The sequence below is a fragment of the Cricetulus griseus genome, chromosome 5 (assembly GCF_003668045.3).
Source record: "Cricetulus griseus strain 17A/GY chromosome 5, alternate assembly CriGri-PICRH-1.0, whole genome shotgun sequence".
Lineage (NCBI taxonomy): Eukaryota > Metazoa > Chordata > Mammalia > Rodentia > Cricetidae > Cricetulus > Cricetulus griseus.
The window spans coordinates 161,011,580-161,031,370 of record NC_048598.1 but is presented as its reverse complement, the minus strand read 5'-3'; the positions used below and the strand labels follow the sequence as shown (position 1 = coordinate 161,031,370).

Sequence of the window (19,791 nt, the reverse complement as noted above, 5' to 3'; positions counted from 1 at the left end):
TCTTCCATCTTTTCTCTGTAGATTTGCTGGCTTACCTCTCTTTCTGATTACATTAAATTTAATTGTTGTTGTCCTTGTGACTACATCTGTTAATTCCACAGAGAAGGGCTAGGTCAGCGCTCCATGTGTTTCATGTTCTTTATCAACGTTACTGACTAACCCAAATGCTTCGTCCTCCTAGATCCTTAAAGGAGACTCTACCAGAAAAAGAGACACACACCACCTTAGTCCTGAGCCTTCCCTTTTCAACTGATAACCACTGTACTGTAACAACAAACAGAAAAACATAGTTGCTACTCCGTTTGTGGAAAATGCTCTGTTGTTACACGATACCTTCTAAAAAGGCCTTGTCCCTATGGAGAGTTCCTGGGCACATGCTGGTTGTGCCTGGTTTCTGCTGTAAAGCTCTGCTGACTCTCCTGTCTGTCCTTAGGGCATCCACCCTCCCATGCTTCTCTTTCAAGTCTGCATCCCAGCAGGTCTCATCTGTGTGTCACATCTGTAAGACTTGGTCTGCACTGATCACTGCCTGAGCCCTTCTAGCTTTTTCACACCAAGACCCCACCCAGCTCCAAACCTCTTCAGTGTGCAGTCCTTTACCTGAGTAAAAGCCCAGAACAAGCCTTTTAAAACAAAGACCTTCATACTGTCCAGCAAAGTACTTCCCTTTCATCTTGGTGAGTCATTATTCTTGTCACCTTGATCTGTGTTGTGTCCCTGAGCAGGAAGGCATGTGGGGTTCATTCAGCTTCATTACTGAATGGGAGGCGCTCTAGTGACTTACTTAAAAATAGTAAAGAAAGCAAGAGTACCAGAAATTCAAGTGGAGAGTCAGGGTGTGTCGTGTTGAGCTGTCACAATGGCTGGATGTCCTGCCTTAACTGTTTTCTCCATGGCCCACAGACATGTTGATTAAATAAAACCACTGCGACCAAATGTTTTCAAGAGAAACTGAGGTCATTCCATGAAAGGGCTGCTGGTTTTCCTTGAATCACCCCCCTCTAGTCCTTGACCATTGGTACTGTGAAAAGAAAAAAAGAGGAAAGAATATCTTTAAAATTGCTTTTGAAAAATTTCTGCCAGCTAATTCCAGGACTTTCTCTTCTGCTGGTGCCCTCCTCCATTGTGGATCTGTGATCCTGACTGTACAATAGGTAAAGGGATCCATCTAGGAAACTGGCATTTTCCCTCCAACCTAAGAACTCACTGAAAGGAAGATTCACAACTATGTCTGTTGCATTTAGAAATTTGGAGAAAATAGCGAGTGATCCGTCTAACTCTTAAAGGTAAAAAAAAAAAAAAAAAATCACTAAATTAATACAACAGTAATTAGGTTAAGTAATTTGAAATTTTAATAGTTATATTAAATGGGGCTTTTAAAATGCATTAATAGAAGGACCATTAAAACATTTGAGATTCTAAAAACATTCATTAAAAATAAGCCACATTTAAGTTTGTTCAACAAATAAATGATTATTATAAACATCACTTCTGGTAGATGGCAGTTGAATTCTAGGAATGTAGAATTAGACTGAGCCAATGTTATTTACTTAGGCAAATTCAGTGGTAAGACTTAAGTCTATAAAAAAGTCCCTGGCAGGGTTGGTGAGACAGGTCAATGGGTAAAGGACTTACTGCTAAGCCCGATGATCTGAATTCGATCCTCAAAGCCAACACTGTGGGAGGAAGGAACAATTCCTGCAAGTTGTCCTGTGACCGCCACATGTATGCACATCTCTACACACACACACACACACACACACACACACACACACACACACACACAAATGTAAAACTCATTGAGTATAGTTCAGTATATTTTAACAGAAAATGCAAGATGTTTTCAGATCACCTGTGTATTTATGATATATTACAGTTTGCACATATGGCTTATAAACAAAAGAAATCCTAATGCTAATCAGGTGAATGTCTAGAATCTTCATGTTTGCCTTTGTAAGATGAGTGTGCAACATTATTCTCCTCCAACTGTTCATTTTAACTCTCATGAGATTTCACAGGAATTGTTACCACATACAGAGAGAGTAGTTTGGCTCTGTGCCAGCCATAACAGTATGCTTTAGTTGTAATTGCAAAGAGACTTGTGTATTATTGCATTGCATTTGTGTTCTATCTGTGCACACCAGTGTAATCACTTGGCTTACTATCATGCAAGTGACACAGTACCCAAGGATTTTTTTTCTCCATGTTTTTAATTTAAATTAGAAACAAGATTGTTTTACATGTCAATCCCAGCTCCCTCTCCCTTCCCTTCTCCCCTGCCCTCCATTAACACCCTACCTATCCCATACCATTTCTGCTCCCCAGGGAGAGTGAGGCCTTCCATGGGGGGGGTTTCAGAGTCTGTCATATCCTTTGGGATAGGGCCTAGGCCAACCCCCGTGTGTCTAGGCTCAGGGAGTATCCCTCTATGTGAAATGGGCTCCCAAAGTCCATTCCTATGCTAGGGATAAGTACTGATCTACTACAAGAAGCCCCATAGATTTCTGAGGTCTCCTCACTGACACCCACATTCGTGGGGTCTGGATCAGTCCCATGCTGGTTTCCCAGTGATCAGTCTGGGGACCAAGAGCTCCCCTTTGTTCAGGTCAGCTGTTTCTGTGGGTTTCACCAGCCTGGTCTTGACCCCTTTGCTCATCACTCCTCCTCCTCTGCAACTGGATTCCAGTTCAGTTCAGTGTTTAGCTGTGGGTGTCTGCTTTACTTCCATCAGCTGCTAGATGAAGGCTCTAGGATGGCATATAAGTTAGTCATCAATCTCATCAGGGGAGGCATTTAAGGTAGCCTCTCCACTGTTGCTTAGACGGTTGGTTGGTGTCATTCTTGTAGATCTCTGGTCATTTCCCTAGTGCCTGATTTCTCTTTAACCCTATGCTGGCTCCCTCTCTGATGGTATCTCTTATTTTTCTCTCCTCTATTCTTCCCCCTACACATCTTTCCTGCTCCCTCATGTCCTCCTCTACCCTCCTCTTCTCCCCTTCTCATTCTCTTAGCTCCCTCTCCCCTCCCCCCATGCTCCCAATTTGCTCAGGAGATCATGTCCCTTTCCCCTTCTCTAGGAGACCATGTATGTCTCTCTTAGAGTCCTCCTTGTTGCCTAGCTTCTCTAGTGGTGTGGATTGTAGGCTGATATTCCCTTGCTCTATGTGTAAAATCCACATATGAGTGAGTGCATGCCATGTTTGTCTCTTTGTGACTGGAGTACCCCAGGATTTTCTCAGTGCCCTGGCTGTTGAAAGTTGGGTTTAGAAAGTAGTACTTTATGGCACCACCTATCGGCTGGAAAAACAGCGTGTCACCGTTTTTTAATTTTGAGATTTCCTAATTGTAAAACCGTGTTGTCTCTTTTACTTTTTTGAAATTTATTTCATGGTCAGTTAATTCTGTTGAGTTAAAAAGTAGTGAGTCAGACAAACACTCCTTTCCTGAAGGATGGTTTTACTACATTTTGCCATGTTCACTTTATCTGTATTCCCCAAGTTTCTGTGCATGTACACACAGTCACGTGATTCACCATGACTGAGTGAGTGGCTGAAATTCTTAACATTGGCCTCTTTGCCCCTGACTTCTGAGCATGTTTGTACATATGCGCATCTATGCACCTATACACACACATTTGTATAGATATGTACTCTGTATCCTGCATGCATATATGTATTTCTTTCTTTCTTAATACCTAAGAACAAGCCGCTGAGTATAATATATGAAAATCAGGAACTCAGCATTTCTGGTATGTAGACTTTATTAAATGATTAACAATGTTGCCAATGTCCTCTCTAATACAAGAAAACACAGGCTATATCATGTGTGGTTGTCATATCCTGGTTCCTTTTTACTTTCAGTTTTCCTTTATTTGGTTCGAAATATTATATGAAGGAGGATGGAGCGGTGGTTCAGTGGTTAAGAACACTCCCTGCTGTCCCAGTTTCACTTCCTAGCACACACAGGGCAGCTCACAAGCCCTGTAACTCCAGTTCCAAGGGGTCTAGTGCCCTCTGCTGGCCTCTTCGGTACCAGGCATGCATGTGGTACACACATATATATGCAGGCAAAAGATCAGTCTATATTTACAAATTTTAAATATAATATTAAAAATACTCAAAGATATTTTTGTTAATTAAATTTATTCATTTATTTTAAATCCCAACCACAGTTTCCCCACCCTCCTCCCCTCCCATTGTCTCCCCTTCCCTCTGCCACTCACCCCATGTTTTCCTCCTCTGTTTCTGTTCAGAAAGGGACAGGCCTCCCATGGGTATCAACAAAGCATGGCATATCAAGTTGTGGTAGGACTAAGCTCCTCCTCTCGTATTAAGGCCAGGCAAGGCAATCCAGTATGAGGAATAGGTTCCCAAATGGCAGTCAAAGTGTTCGAGGAAGCCCCTGGTCTCATTGCTAGGAATCACACAAGTGGACCAAGCTACACAACTGTCACATATAGGTAGAGGGCCTAGTGTTCCCATGCAGGCTCTCTGGATGTCGGTCCAGACTCTGTGGGCTCTTATTTTTAAAGGGTATGTATGGTATTGAAAACAAAACAAAAACTTGGCTTCTAATTAGAAGCTAATGGAAGTAGTGGTTAGAGCTTAACCTTATTATGTATAGTAGTTACATTTCTCTAACTTTTATATGGTCACTAGGTGTCTTAGGATTGGTTTCTATTGCTGTCAAAAGAAACCATGACCACAGCAACTCTTAGAAAGGAAAGCATTTAATTGGGGCTGGCTTACAGTGCAAAGTTTTTGTCCATTATCTTCATGGTGGGAAGCAAGGCAGCATGCAGGCCGACATGGTACTGGAGAGGTAGCTGAGAGTCCTACATCTTGATCTGCAGGCAGCAGGAAAAGAAAGTGAGACACTGGCCTGGAGGGAGCATCTGAAACCTCAAAGTCCACCCTCAGTGACACCCTTCCTCTAACAAGGCCATACCTCCTAATAGTACCACTCCATATGGGCCTATGGGAGCCATTTTTATGCAAACCACTACACTAGGGTTGCCGTGTAAAAGATCTGCTATTTTACATGAAATGTTGAATGAGCTACACAGTCATGAGTACTACTGTAGTGTGTAGAGAAAGTAACAGTTCTTCACCTATCCTAACTTCTTGACTTATCCTTCGGTAACTAAGAAAGATTAACTAACGAAAATATTGCAGACTTGTTTTATGTGTTCTGATGTGGAAAGCTGCATTGGAAGTGCTGAGGAAGTGGGCAAACCCTAGTGTTTTTACAGCAGGTTGAATGACGAGTGGAAAGTCATAGGGAAACATGGGTAGAGTTAGTTCCTGATCTCATGACAATCAACTGGGGGTCTTAGTGAAGCCTGTTTGTTTAAGTGTTGCTCAGAACTTCCTTTTCTATATATGAACATGCATATGTATGCTCTCCTGGGGCATGAAGAGACATATTTTTGACCCCTTTCATAGAAGAAAAGCAGGGAAAGAAGGTCAGAATGACTTTCTAGCATATTATGTCTTCCAAAATAGTCCAATTCTTTCATAGTCCAATTCCTTCTTTGGGGGTAGCATATTCTGAGCACCACCATCACTATGATATATATCAAAATGGCTTTGAACTAGTAGATTCTTATGTGCTTGGTGTTGTGAAAAAATAAAAATATGTAATATTATGTACTGTAAGAATGAACAAATACATAAAACCCCTAAACTAATAAACATAAACAAAAGCTGACATTAACCTGTGTCTTCTGTGAAAATGTTGCTATGGAAATCAGAATAAAGAGTAGAATGTTGAAATGGAAAATAGCAGCCAAGAGAAACTGTTAAAGGCTTCTGATGGTGTCATCCTCTGATGAGCATGGGTTTTTCTCTAGCTCTCATCTCTTGCCAATAAATTTACTTTCTGGATAAGACTCTTTGAAAATAAATAGTGTTGGATATCTCTACAGTTTTTTTCCTTTGACATTCATTGATTTATGGGTCGCTGATGTCTTATTTTCTCTGTAATTTTTAGCCATTGGCTAACTACTTCCTCAGAGAAAACACAGCACTTCCCTAATTTTGAAATTTAATGCTAGGAGGTCTGTGGGCCAACAATTATAGTAAACAGACAGTGCTCATGCTTTCTGCAGTTCCTTTGCATGTTAGGAGAGCCTAGTGGGAAGGGCTAACCCCTTCTCAGATCCTGGGAAGCATGATGATTAACTTTGATGCTCAACTTGACTGGGTTTAGAACCAACTGAAAATCTGGCTACTTAGGCACTCCTGTGAGGAATTTTTAAAATCCTATTATTTGACCTACCCTAAATGTGGGTGGTGCTTCTCCTGTGGCAGATCAGATAAAAGAAGGTAGAAGGAACACAAGGATATATATGAATTAAGTGTTGCAAGTGTTTCTTCTCACTGGGATGCTCAGTCTCCCTGGAATGTTCATCTATCATGTTGCTGCTCCAGCATAGCAGAATGATATTTCTCCAGTTCTACCCATATTTGAGTAGTATCAATATTAATGATATAAATCTGTGCCTATTCAAGATTATAATATTCAAGGACACCCATCATCTAGTATCTGAGCCATTGACAGCATTTCAGTAGATTGGTCTCCTGAACTAGTAGATTCTTATGTGCTTGGTGTTGTGAAAAAATAAAAATATGTAATATTATGTACTGTAAGAATGAACAAATACATAAAACCCCTAAACTAATAAAACTAATAAAACTCCTGAACTAGTAGATTCTTATGTGCTTGGTGTTGTGAAAAAATAAAAATATGTAATATTATGTACTGTAAGAATGAACAAATACATAAAACCCCTAAACAAGCAAACATCTCACAAGATCTAGTCCAGATTTTACTATTTGGTAGCTGGAATGCATCCTTGAAACCTACTTCTCTCTTACTCTTAGCAAGTTCCAAAAGATTCATCGTCCTCTTCTGGCCTCTGATAGCATTGTATCCAATATAGTAGCAACAGGAAGTGGGACCTTTAGGGTAATTGGATTATGTGTGGTTAAGAGGAAAATATTCTCATGACTGGCGTTATTACCAATATGAAGGAGGCCTCCTAAGTCTTACACTCTCTCTACCATGTGTGAATAGAGTTGACTGGGAATTAGGCTCCTTATTTGAACTTAATCAAAATACAATATTTTTATTAAAAATACATTTTTCATGTTACATACCAACCCCAGTTTCCCCTCCCTCCCCTACTCTCACCCTTACCACCCTACCCCCATCTACTCCTCAGAGGAGGTAAGGCCTTCCTTGGGGAGTCAACAAAGTTTGGCATACCAAGTGAGGAAGGACCAGGCCCCTCCCCCATATCAAGGCTGAGCAAGGTATCCCACCATAGGGAATGGCTCCGAAAAGCCATTTCATGCCCCTGAGATAGGTCCTGATGCCACTGCCAGCACCTCCCACAGCAGATCAAATCACATAGCTGTCACCCACATTTAGAGGGTCTTGTTCAGTCCATGCAGGCTCCCACTAGCTCAGGTCAGCTGTCACTACGGTTTTCACATCATGGTCTTGACCCACCTTGTTCATATGATCCCTCCTCCCCCTCTTAACTGAACTCCAGGAGCTCTACCCAGTGTTTGGCTGTGGGTCACTGCACCTGCTTTCATCAGTTCCTGGATGTAGGTTCTATGACAATTGGGGTAGCCACTAATCTGATAAAAGGGGAAGGCCCATTCTGACAGCCTCTCTACTATTGCTAGGAGTCTTAGCAGGAGTAATCCTTGTGGATTCCTGATAATTTCTTTAGCACAAGGTTTCTCCCTGACTCCATAATGGCTCACTCTATGAAGATATCTCGCCCCCTCCACTCCTCCCCCAACTCAATCTTCTTGATCTCTCATGTTCCCATCCTCCATCCCCTCTCTTCTACCCCCCCCCCAGTTTACCCAGGAGATCTTAACTATTTTCCCTTCCTGGGGGCTTCCATGTGTGTCCCTCTTATGGTCCCCATTTTTACCTAGCTTATCTGGGGTTGTGGACTGTAGCTTAGTTATCCTTTGCTTTACATCTAATATCCACTTATGAGTGAATACATACCATGTTTGTCTTTCTGGGTCTGGTTATGTCACTGAAGATGGTTTTTTCTAGTTCCATCCATTTGTAGATTTCAAGATGTCATTGTTTTTTACTGCTGAGTAATGTTCTATAGTGTAAATGTACCACATTTTCCTTATCCTTTCTTTGATTGAGGGACATCTAGGTTGAGAATTTTCAACAGAAGAAACTCAAATGGCTGAAAGATATTTAAGGAACAGCTCAACATCCTTAGCCATCAGGGAAATGTAAATCAAAATGACTCTGAGGTACCATCTTACACCAATCAGAATGGCTAAGATCAAAATCACTGATGACAGCCTATGCTGGAAAGGATGTGGAATAAGGGGAACACTCCTTTATTTGTGGTGGGAATACAAACTTGTACAGCCACTTTGGAAATGAATATGAATGGCCTCTCAGAAAAGTGGGGATCAATCTACCTCAAGACCCAGCAATACCACTCTTGGGCAATACCAAAGGATGTAGTGTGCATCCCACAGGGACATTTGCTCAACAATGCTCATAGTAGCATTATTTGTAATAGCCAGAACATGGAAATAATCACAATATTATAAAACTTAGACACTTCAAAATATTTCTAGTAGAGCAAGGGTCTGGTAGTGGCAAAGTGCCTGGCAGGATACTTTCCTTTGGGAGCTTTTACATGTGGTAGTGTTTGCCTTCATGGAAAATTGTTTCTCCATTTTTCAACTTTCGATCTTTTCTCTTTTAAAGCTTGAATATTACCTTCTCACAACTAACTTCTGTAGCAAATTTTCTTCATAACCACAATATCTAGTTTATTTTCTAACAGTTACAATTAAAATGAAGGAAATTCCAGTGGAACACACAAGAAATGGTATGCAGGAAGTTGGTTCAATGAGCATAGTTTTTCCTAAAGTGGGATCTCTAGTTGTTTGAACTACTTAATATGTACATACCCTACTGTCATTTTAATGTGAAATTTTAAAATGTCCTGTGTTTAATGACTAGTGAGCGCTTCATAAGTATTCATTTTGTGAGTAATAAAATAAAAATTAGAAGATTCATACTGTCAGTTATAAGATACATAAAGCTTGTTTTGTTGCCTCCTGGTGCTAAATCAGGAAAACAGCAGGGAGTTGGAAGTGTTTGCCAAACCCTAAGGGAGATTTCTGATTTCCCTGGCTTTGAGGACCAAGCCTCTGAGGTATTTTCAGAATGCTTATCACACAGGACTCTTAAAAGCCTTCTCATTTTCTGCTCACAGTGTGAGTACCATCCATACAATGTGAGCACCTTCCATGTGTTTTAGAATGCCTTAGAAATGCAATAGTTCATAGAGAATATTAGTTCTTTGAATTTTTTGCACAAACTGCCAAAATTAAAAAGGGGTAGGATATCCAATTTGGAAGAAAAATAGATATAACCTACAGAAAAAAAAAAAAACAGAAGTACTTAAAAGATGCCAAGCCTGAGGTTTGGGATTGTTATGCTAATTAATAAAGAGATGGGAAAGTTGCTAGGGACTGGGTTAAGGCTGGGCCCATGTGTTTACTTCCACCATCTCTGTGTCCAGGGCAGCCTGCTGAGACTGATTCTCATCTTCTAAAACAATTTGTGGTATTAATCCCTTGTTATTTCTCACCTACACTATTAAAATTATACATAGTGAGTGTCTTGCCTGCCCTGGTTCTATGCCACTCATAGACCTTTGTTCTATAGAAATATTTTTAAATGTGCATGAGTTTCTTAATATCATGGCTGAGTTCAAATGAAGAGCCTAATTCCAGCCTCACTGTTGAATTTACTTATTTCGGAAAAAAAGTTAAATAAAACAGTTTAGAGCCCCCCCCTTTTTTAGAATATTCATATTTTTAAATGCCAACTTTTATTAAAAAAGAGGGAGCATTACAGTTGAATCATAAAAATCCATGAAACTTCTATTTAAGAAAATAAAATAAATGAAGATTATTATAGCTGTACCAACTATATTCTTCCTTTCCTATCCCAGTATTTCAGTTTGGGTATTCATTTATAACTATTTCTGGATTGTAATATACGCTTTAAGTTGTGTGTGAAAATCTCATTGCATGATTAGCACATCTATTCATATCTCAGGTATTTTTAGCATCACTATTTATAGAGTGTATCTTTTAATATCTTATAATCTTTCTTTCAAACTTTTTTAGAAACTCAGAATAGAAAATAAAAACCAATAGTAAAGCCAGGTGTGCTGGTGCATGCCTTTAATCCCAGCACTCAGGAAGCAGAGGCAGGTGGATCTCTGTGCATTTGAGGCCAGTTTGGTCTACATAGAAAGTTCCAGGCTGTCCAGAACCACATGATGAGACTTTGTTTGGAAAAAAAAGAAAAAAACAGTATAGTATTGGTCTTTAATTGGCTTATGTGTCTTAGGTCAAAGTTTCATAAATAGGGTGATGCTATACATACTTTAACTTGGTACATTAATGAAATTTTGGAGGAAGGAGTAGTTTTTTGAACAAAGCATGGATAAGGATGATGTCCCCTAAACCTACATAGTTAGAATATTTTTGATTGGTTATTTGATTTGTTGATTTACAATTCCAATTCAGTAGCCCACTGGATGTCTTCTATTATACTTTCTTCATGGACTAATGTGTTATTGGAAAAAAAATAGATTCTAAGAATTTTTGAATAAATTGATTTTACAAAGCCTGGAACATGTGTTCAAGGACGGCAGTGTGGTCAGTAACCAAACTTACTTGGTATGCATAAGGCCTTGGTTTTAATCCAATGTGGAGTTAGGGCAAAGGATACAGACATGGTAAAAAGTGGAGAAATAAAGTTTGAAGAAAGAGAAATCTTGCCCCTATATATAAAGGTGAAGCTCAAATCTAGAACAATAATATTCAAGTAATTGGTCTGGTAAGATGGGGGCCCTGACAAGGGGTGCTGGAATTGAACCGACCCAGGAATGTGTAATGATGCCTGGGACCAAATAAGTAGTGCCCAGAAGTCCTCTGGTACTAAGCCTTAGAAAGCTGCTGTCTGGCAGAATTGTTCTTCCTTGGTACATTGGTCTTTGCCCTTAGTTTGGATTTATATTAATGTAATAGTTTGGAAAAATTCATACTGAAAAAATTTAAACTTTGTATGTAAAAATGAAACTATTCCCAGCTGAGAAGTCTTTGAAAAGTAAATATGTGACAGTTGTGCATTGCCATTTCCACATTCACATGGGCAGGACTCCTATGGGGGAAACAACATTCACCCAAGATGAGTCATGATAATATTGACAGGATTCAATTGCCAATAAGAGGAAGCAGATGCAGGCAATGAGAATCACAACATCCTATAATTATAGACAAGAAATCAACAAAAGGCTAAGCTGTAATGCAGGCCAGTCATAATATAAAATAACAAGATTTTAAAACTAATGCATAAAAGATGTTGACTGAGTATGTATTCTGCTGACATTACTCTACACACTGGCACATCATATTTTTAAAAAGCAAATAAAGTCTGTATCTTGTTGGTGCTGAGATTCTAATGGTCCTAGATAACTAAATACAATGAAAGTTCTTGATGTCATTGAAATAATAATAAGGCTGCTTAGCTAGGGAATGAGCACAGTTGAAAAAATGAACTGATACACTTAAAATTAAAGTTTAGTTGAGCCAGAATTCTGCACAAAGGAGTAATGAGATGCAAAAAATCTGAATAAACACTTGAAAGATATAGAGAAATGAATGGAAAGACCAGTATGTGTCTAATGGGACTTCCAGAAGGTGCTAAGAGTAAAAGAAAGAATGCTAAGAATTTGCAAAAATGGAAGGGCTGAGATTTTAAAAAAGAAATTATAAAGAGGGTAGATACAATTAAAGTTTTATCTAAATAAGTTGTGAAACCCCAGAACACCAAAGCCAAAACTAAAACCCAGGAGGAAAATTTTGATTACCTCTCTGCCCCCTAAAAGTAGTTTCAGCAACTGTAAAGGTCTGAATGACATGGAATGTCTCAAGAATTGCCATAGGAAAAAGGCCAGCTTTGCATTCTATACTTGCCACACCATAACTTCAAAGTGAGGATTGCATAATTCCAATTTCAAATAAAGTCAGAGAAAACCTACCATCTGCTTTCACTGGAAGAAGTAGTAGGAGTGACCACAAGGAAAAAATAAGAATGGAGTCTAGCAGAAAAAAAAAAAAATGTGAGTCATGAAAGTGTGCGGGGAGAATGTCGACATGGCAGGGAATACAGCCAAACACATCTGGAGTTATGATGACTACCTTGGTACCATTCCTAGAGCCTTCATCCAGTAGCTGATCAAAGCAGAAGCAGGCATCCACAGCTAAACAATGAGTCATACTCCTGGAATCCAGTTGTGGAGAGGGAGGAGGGATGAGCAAAGGAGCTAAGACTGCTGCAGAAACCTGCAGAAACAGTTGACCTGACCTAGTGAGAGCACAGAGGCCCTAGTTGTAAAGCTGGGGAACCAGCATTGCACTGCATCAAGCCAGCTAGGAGGCGAAGACAATCTATGGAACCTCTAACAGTGGAGCCAGTGTTTATCCCTAGAGCACAAATGGACTTTGGGAGCCCATTCCCTATGGAGGGATAGCATTGTAGCCCAGATACAGAAAGGAGGGCCTGGGCCCTCCCTCAGATGATGACAGACTTTGACAGTCCCCCATGGAGGGCCTCACTATCCTAAGAGGGCTTCTAAAATATACATAAATAAATAAATAAACTACAAAAAAAGATGTCCTCTTTAGAAATGGGGAAATTTTTCCCTCCCTCCATTGTAGGAAGAGATATAAACAATTGATTAAATACAGACTTTAAGTCCATCATTTGTATTAAAAATTTTAAAGTAGAAATTGAATATATGATTCCCAGGATAGTAGAATAAAAATAGATAAAATAAGAAAACCCAACCCATGGTTTTTAAAGTCATGATTTTGCAGTTTTACACAGCTATGTGCCATTTGGTTAATTAGAAATGAAGATGGAAAAAGGTGAAACAAAGAAAAATGTGTAATAGAAAAAACACAATACTGTAGTAGGATGGCATAGACCTGCTTACCAAATGGCAGGCTGAACATCTCAGGGGTTCAAAATTTGTGACTTGTTCCAAACTTCTGTTTTTATCTGGATCCCGAGAAGGGATTTTTCCAATTTTACATCTCTCTGTGTACATTGCTCATTGTGTGTCCCAGTTATATCTTGTCTCATCTTCATTGTTAGAGCTGTGATGTTGATAAACAGGTTGTCTAAGAACCCTTCACAGAGCATGGACCTAGGTACACAGGAAACCCTGGGCCCTGTCTAGTGATAAGAAGACAGGCTTAGTAAACGTTTTTCATCCTTCCTTTTGTATTTGATTACTTCCTACAGTTTTATTATTTTGCTTCATTTGATTCCTGTTTGTTACATATCCCCCACCCCCAAAAGGGTCTCAAATAGCCAGGGCTGGCTTTGAACTTACTTTGTAGCTGAGAACAACCTTGAGCTGCGCATCCTCCTGCCTCCACCCCCTGGGTGCTAGGCTTGCAGGTATGGACTACCAAGCCTGGATAAAAGGAATGTTTTCTTAATATGTGGCAGTTGGGAAACATACGCAATGCAGAATGCAACCAAGCTTGTTGGTTTTGTGCCTGGGAGGAATAAGGAGAGAGACGACAGTTCAGCATCAAACAGTTCTACTACAGTAATCAGCACTTTCTGTCAGGCCTTACCTACAGAACTTAGTAAAAGTGATGTCGTTGTCTGTATGTTTTAGAGATGGGAACCAAAACACAGAGAACTCAACACCGAGACACCATCCTGCAGCTGTATTGTGTGCTTCTTAAACAGCACACTTCATAACATGTGCATTTAGCAAATGTGTTTGTCATGATTTTCCATTTTGCATTGCTGTATATTCATAGATATATGTTACTTGGTTCATTAGTAACAAAATGGCTGATGTAACCAAAAATTAATTCTGGATGCTACTTATAATCATGCTGTGCTTGCCACTCTTAATATAAAAATGCAGAATTTTAGGAATTAAAAAAAGACATCTTCTAAAATGAGTTAGCTCTGATCCCCATAAAATGAGTCTAATAGTCCTTAGAGCCTCAGCCTCTCTTCTTCACACTGCTGCTGTGTGCTGGCCATGCTAATGCATGAGGCACTTCCAGGGTTGTTTTGTGCTTATTTGCAGACTCCAGATTAATTAGTGACTATGCCAGGTCTTTTTAATTGGAGCTCAAATGTCCAGGCTGATGTAAAAGCTATTTAATGATGACGTTTCTTCAAGTAAGGGACCATTCATCCCAGAGCGATCTCATTTTGGAAATTTAGTTTCAGTTACTGTTCCTGGTGGCTGTGACAAAACACCTGACAGGAGCAACTTAAAAGAATAAGGGTTTGTTTTGTTTCCTAATCTTAGAGGGGATATGATCCATCATAGCATGACACCAGGAACAGGAGAGCACTGAGTACATGTGATTGCTCAGGCAGGATAGAGATGAATATGGATGCTCAGCCTGCTCTCTCTCTTTACTCTCTTTATTCAGCCCACTGGTTTGTAGGAGGCACAATCCATATTCAGGGTGGCGCTTCCCTTCTTTAGATAGGCCTCTCTGGAAGCGCCCTCAAAGATGTGTGTCTCCTAGGTGATTCTGAATCTAGCCAGGTTGACAGTGAAGATTAGCCAGTACTTACAACAAGGGCCAGGAAAGAAATTCTAAAATTAAAAATAGTGGCCTAGTTCTTCAGCTAATTTTATAGGTTATCATAAAGCCCTTTATATTTTTTCTCTCAACTTGGAAATCCTTTCAGTAATAATTTCCCATATATTCCTTTCAGGTATATTGCCCATTCTACTTTATAGTCTATTTACTCCTATGTATCTTGACTTACCAGTTCCTTAAGAACAGAAATTCTGTGGTATATATCCTTGTAGGCTGTCTTCTGCCTTCTTCTTACAGCATAAGATACTGGTCATTTCAAGTAGGAGTTCAAAAACATGTGCAGATGAGGCTTTCAAAGTAGTTGCCTCTAAGAGGTGGTAGGATGCCTAGATGGTAAAGTAGGTGGTAAAGGAGGAAAGACAATTCCTATTCTGTGAGCCTGCTCTGGGTCATAGATGACTAGACCTGAAAGAATAAGCTAGTCAGTCTTCAAGTATCTAGAGTGCTTAAGGAATTTTCTTGTTTTCCTTGTGTTCACTAAAAATAATATTGTACAATGTGGTGCTTTGATCCATGCTTACATTGTGAAATGAATAAATGCACGTTCATCAATGCATGTGGCATCTCACATACTTGTATGTTTTTCAAGCTCCATCTAACTGGGATTTTATTTCCCTTAAACAAATCTTGTCAAGTGCCCTACTCCCCTCCCAGTCCCACTCATCCTCAGGCAATCATCATTCAACTCTTGGGCTTAACTTTTTTTTAAGTCAGTATGTAAATATTTGTTAGGATTCCTTTTTTATAGTAATGAGTCATCTTTTACCCAATGTGTGGTTATTGTTCTGTTAACTCATTTCTTTAGCCTTGTGGTTGGACGATCATGATAACTAAGGACCACTATAAAAATTAGATCAACAGTTTCTACCATGGCAAAATAAATAGAAATGCTGTTATGTTTCTGTGGAGCTGCTCCTGCGGGCCAGCTGCTGGCAGCTCATGCTGTTTCCTTGTTTTGTTTCCTTTTTACTCCAATTCCATACTGTCATTTCTTTAGTTCGGATGTGTGGTTTGTGGGAAAAGCCTAGATGTTTGGGGCAGAGCATGTATATTGTAGCCAGCCCTACCATTCAGTTCACCTTTCTATTTCTTCATTGTGAATTCTTTGTTCTGGAGAACCTGGGTCAACTGCAAATGGCAATTACTGCCCCAATTATTATCACTAGGACACCATCAATAATTATTATCACTAGAATAATGAAACTAACTCCATCTATGGCTTTATTTTATATATTTTTTTAGAATTCTAGAGTGCATTCAACTCTTTAAGTAATTTTTCTTTCCCCCCAGTGTTTTATCTAATTGTGCCCCCATCACTTTGGCATTCCTTTTCTCTATCTACTACCTGGCTGCTACCTTCTTAATGTCCTTTCTATCTTTTGCCCTTCCTCTTTTCTATGGTACTTGCTATCTAGACATTGATACATTCCCCTGTTTGTTGTTGTTCTTCCTCCATCAATTTCTTTCTTGAGAGTTTAGTTTTTCATATCTTCTTCAATTTCTCTAGGATGCCATTATATATGACTAGATACTTTTTTTCATTATCTAATTCTCTAAGAAGAATTCACTTTTGTATTTAAAGAGGTGGGGGGGAAGGAAGGAGAAAAGAGAAAGAGTGGGAGGGAAGGAGAAAACTGCAGGCTGTCCGTGCAGCGTCTGTTGAGCAAAACAAGAATCCTAGTCCGTTTTCCTTAGTCCTGCTCCTATCCTGAAGAACCCAATCTCTTTGTTTTTATTTTTTTTCATTATTGTTGGGATATTCCCCCCTCCTTAGTATTGCCCCATGGTGTTGCAGATATCCCTGATCAGATCCTTCCACAGAGGTTCCAGTAAAACAATTTTCATTTGAAAAATACAACAAAAATCAAGAATTGTATCAGTGCACCTTATTCTCTAAGAATTCTGGGATTTTTGAACAGTGCCCTCCCCAGCAGGAAGAACTGTTTTGTGGAGCTATGTGTGGCACACATGGGTCTTCTACAGATCCCAGCTCCTGATGAGGCTAAAGGTAATGCCGTGGTGTTGAAGGCAAAAGGACAGTAGTGTAAAGAAAACAGAGGCTGTGATGAGGTGGGGGCTGTGGAGGCTCATCAGTCAGCAAGAATAGCTGTTCAGACAGATGGATTAGAACACATCACTTGGTCTTTGTTTTCTAGCCTCTGAGTTTTGAAAGGAATCAATAATGCCCCATAAAGTATCCTGAGGCTATACTGAGAGTTGCAGTCCATCCACTTGTCCAGATGGCTGGTCCTTCCCGTCTTCATTCCACATGGCTATGAAATGACAGGTCCTCCTCCTTTTCTCCTGCCCTCAGGCACCCAGTTCAGGGTGAACAGGGCAGGGTGGGGGTTAGTAAGACAAGTTAGCTAGAAATGGAGAACAGGCTCAAAGTCCTGGAACCTGCCAGACTTCACTCTCACGCCCTTCCCTGAAACAGACATTCTATTAGATAGCGTTCTTGTCGGTTCTTTTCTTTGTTACTGCCTCTCTCTTAGAGCGAGCCGGTCAACAACACCTCTCACTGGTCTGTGTTTCTCATGCTATTTAGGGAGAATAAAAGGAAAGTCCTTGTGGATAGTTTGCAGTTTTCCCGTCACAGGGTGATTGAAGTAATTTGTATAATGTTTCTGGAGAACATTGTACTACTGTAAATTAATGACAGGGGGTTATTCAGGAACCGGTGGTGACGAATAATGATATTGGTTAAAGATCATCAGGGAAAGATTTATTATCTTCTTCACCCCACTATCCAAACTCACTTTTAGATTGAGTCCAGGTTTTTAAAAAGAAATTGAGGCACTATTTCTTAAAATTAAGTCACATTGAGAGGTTTCATTTTCTGTTGCTGATATAGGGAGGTGCCTTTGTGTTTTCTTGTTTTAAGATGGTGAAAGACGAAAGGAGGAAGGGGTTGAAAGAGATGTCGTGTCTTTGAAGTGTACATACTAGCATTTTCACATTAGTTTTCTTTTTGTAGTCCTCGCCAGAGAATTGAGAAAATTATATATGAAATAAACATTGTCTTTTGCATTTCCTGCTGTGATAATGTCACTGTAATTGGGGTGAAAAAGAGAAACATAATTTTGCTACTCACTAGATTCCTTTTGGTTTGTCAAAGTGTCCTGTATCCTAATACATTCTCAAAAAATAATACCATTTTGAGTTTCTGCAATTATATCATAAGAAGAACATAGCCTTGATTTTCTACAATCACCTTTGTTGCCTTAATTTCAATAAAAATCATTATGTTTAAAAATCCTTGAATGCCTATGTCTTAAGATTTGTTTTCAGGCTTCTAATGTTTGGTAGGTCATTATCTATAGGCCTTGTGAAAGTGGAAAAGGATAAAATTCTATTTTGATCTCATGGTCCATTGTTTATTTCAAGAGTAAGTGGTGGAGAGACAGCCAGAGCTGGAGGACAGTTAGAAGCCTGCTTCTTGCTGTTAGTTTTCGGCCAATAATTCTCCAATTCCTAGAAACTGGAAAACTCTAGTGTGGATGTTGAAAAGTGTTTATTTCTACTTTCTATCAATTTCATGTGGCTGGTAAAACTGTGTACAGTAAGCCTGAGCTTGTTGAAGCTCTTTGATTTCTTATATAACAATGGTTCCTTTTCTTCTTACCGTGACTTGTGTGTCTCTCCTTTGTTTTAGGGTTGGCAGTTTCCCTCCAGCTGCTACATGGAGACATTGAACAAATCAGAAGAGAGTACTCCTCAGTGTTCTCTCATGGAGTATCCATAACACGGAAGCTGGGTTTTTCTAACATTATCATGCCTGGTAGGTGACTTAGTGTACTCCAAAATGATGAAGTATTCATATACTCTCTGGTTTTGACATTTGAAAAAAGTTTCAGATTGTCAGTTTTGAAGAGTTCATGTGGTCCATGGGCCATGTGGGAAAACTAAGTGAGGTATATGTGACAATGAGCAAGTTAAAAATACAGTCTGGTATTAAGTAACTCTGGTGGCCATGGCTGCATTTCACTTATGTCTATAACAACAGCAAAAGCTGAAATAGCATCCAAAAATGTTTCCTGTCTTTGTGGAGAAGTTTAGACCATGTTAGGTGGCATCCTCATAAGAGCTTTTGTTTTTTGTTTCTTAACATGGAGAATAATATAATCACAAAACATGAGTTATATATAGATGATCAAAATATTATTAGAACTTATGTTTAAAAATTCAGCTCAGTGCAGGCCGACTTGTTTCTGTGAGTACCTACAGGCTTGTAAACAAGTTTTAAAAGGTGTGGAAAGGAATGCGCCCATCTCAACAGCGAAGTGATGATCAGAGGATGTGGTAATCAAGCCGGAGTATTTGATTTCTTCATCTGATTTTCAGTACCTCTTTAAAAATTAAACCTTTTATTTTAGTATAGCTTGAGAATATATTATATATTGAGTGAATTTTTTTTACTCTATATATTTTTCTCTTTTGTTATTCATACAGTAGGGTCTTCAGAGCTAATGACTCCAGCCCCTTCACAGTTATTTCTCTACTCAGTGCAGAAAGAAAGCACCCACTTCAGCTCCAAGGGACAACTTCACAGCCCAGCTCTGAGACCCAGTGGTTGAATGGCTTAGAAAAGACCCAAACTCTCTGCATTGCCCAGTGCACCATTTAGTGATCCCTTGATTGAAATGTGTTCATGCAGGGAAGACTGGAGAGCAGTTTGGAAGGTTTTCTGAAATGACCTGGCCTAGTCTGTCTAAGCATGTTGCAGGACTCTTGTGGAAAATGACTGTTTATAGATCTGTTTACTTGGTGACATGCTATTCAGTGGCACTTGCAACCACTCATTATTTCCTGGCGTTGCTATAAATAACTGGTATTTCCTCTTTAACAAAGAAGAAAAACATTCACCCCACTGGGAAGCAAATTGATGGGCAAATCTAATATAAAAAACATAGTTAGAACAGAGTGTGGCCAGCTGCTGGGAGAATTCTTTGTCTTGGTCCCTGGGCAGTATCACCGAGGAGTGGAAAACTATAAAGCAGGGTGCCACTTCTTTGGCTGAAGAATTGTCTCGTGGCTCTGTGCTCATGTGGCT

The 19,791-nt window shown here is 39.5% G+C and overlaps 1 protein-coding gene across 7 annotated transcripts in view; it reads left to right on the top strand.

The window, feature by feature from the left end:
* The window catches only part of Dock4 (dedicator of cytokinesis 4), a 392,331-nt gene that overhangs the window by 223,580 nt on the left and 148,960 nt on the right, over positions 1–19,791 (top strand). For all 7 annotated transcript variants that reach the window (XM_027419722.2, XM_027419723.2, XM_027419721.2 and 4 more), the window contains one exon: positions 18,394–18,519. In XM_027419722.2, coding sequence (XP_027275523.1) covers positions 18,394–18,519 — 126 coding nt within the window. The remainder of the gene's footprint in view (positions 1–18,393; positions 18,520–19,791) is intronic.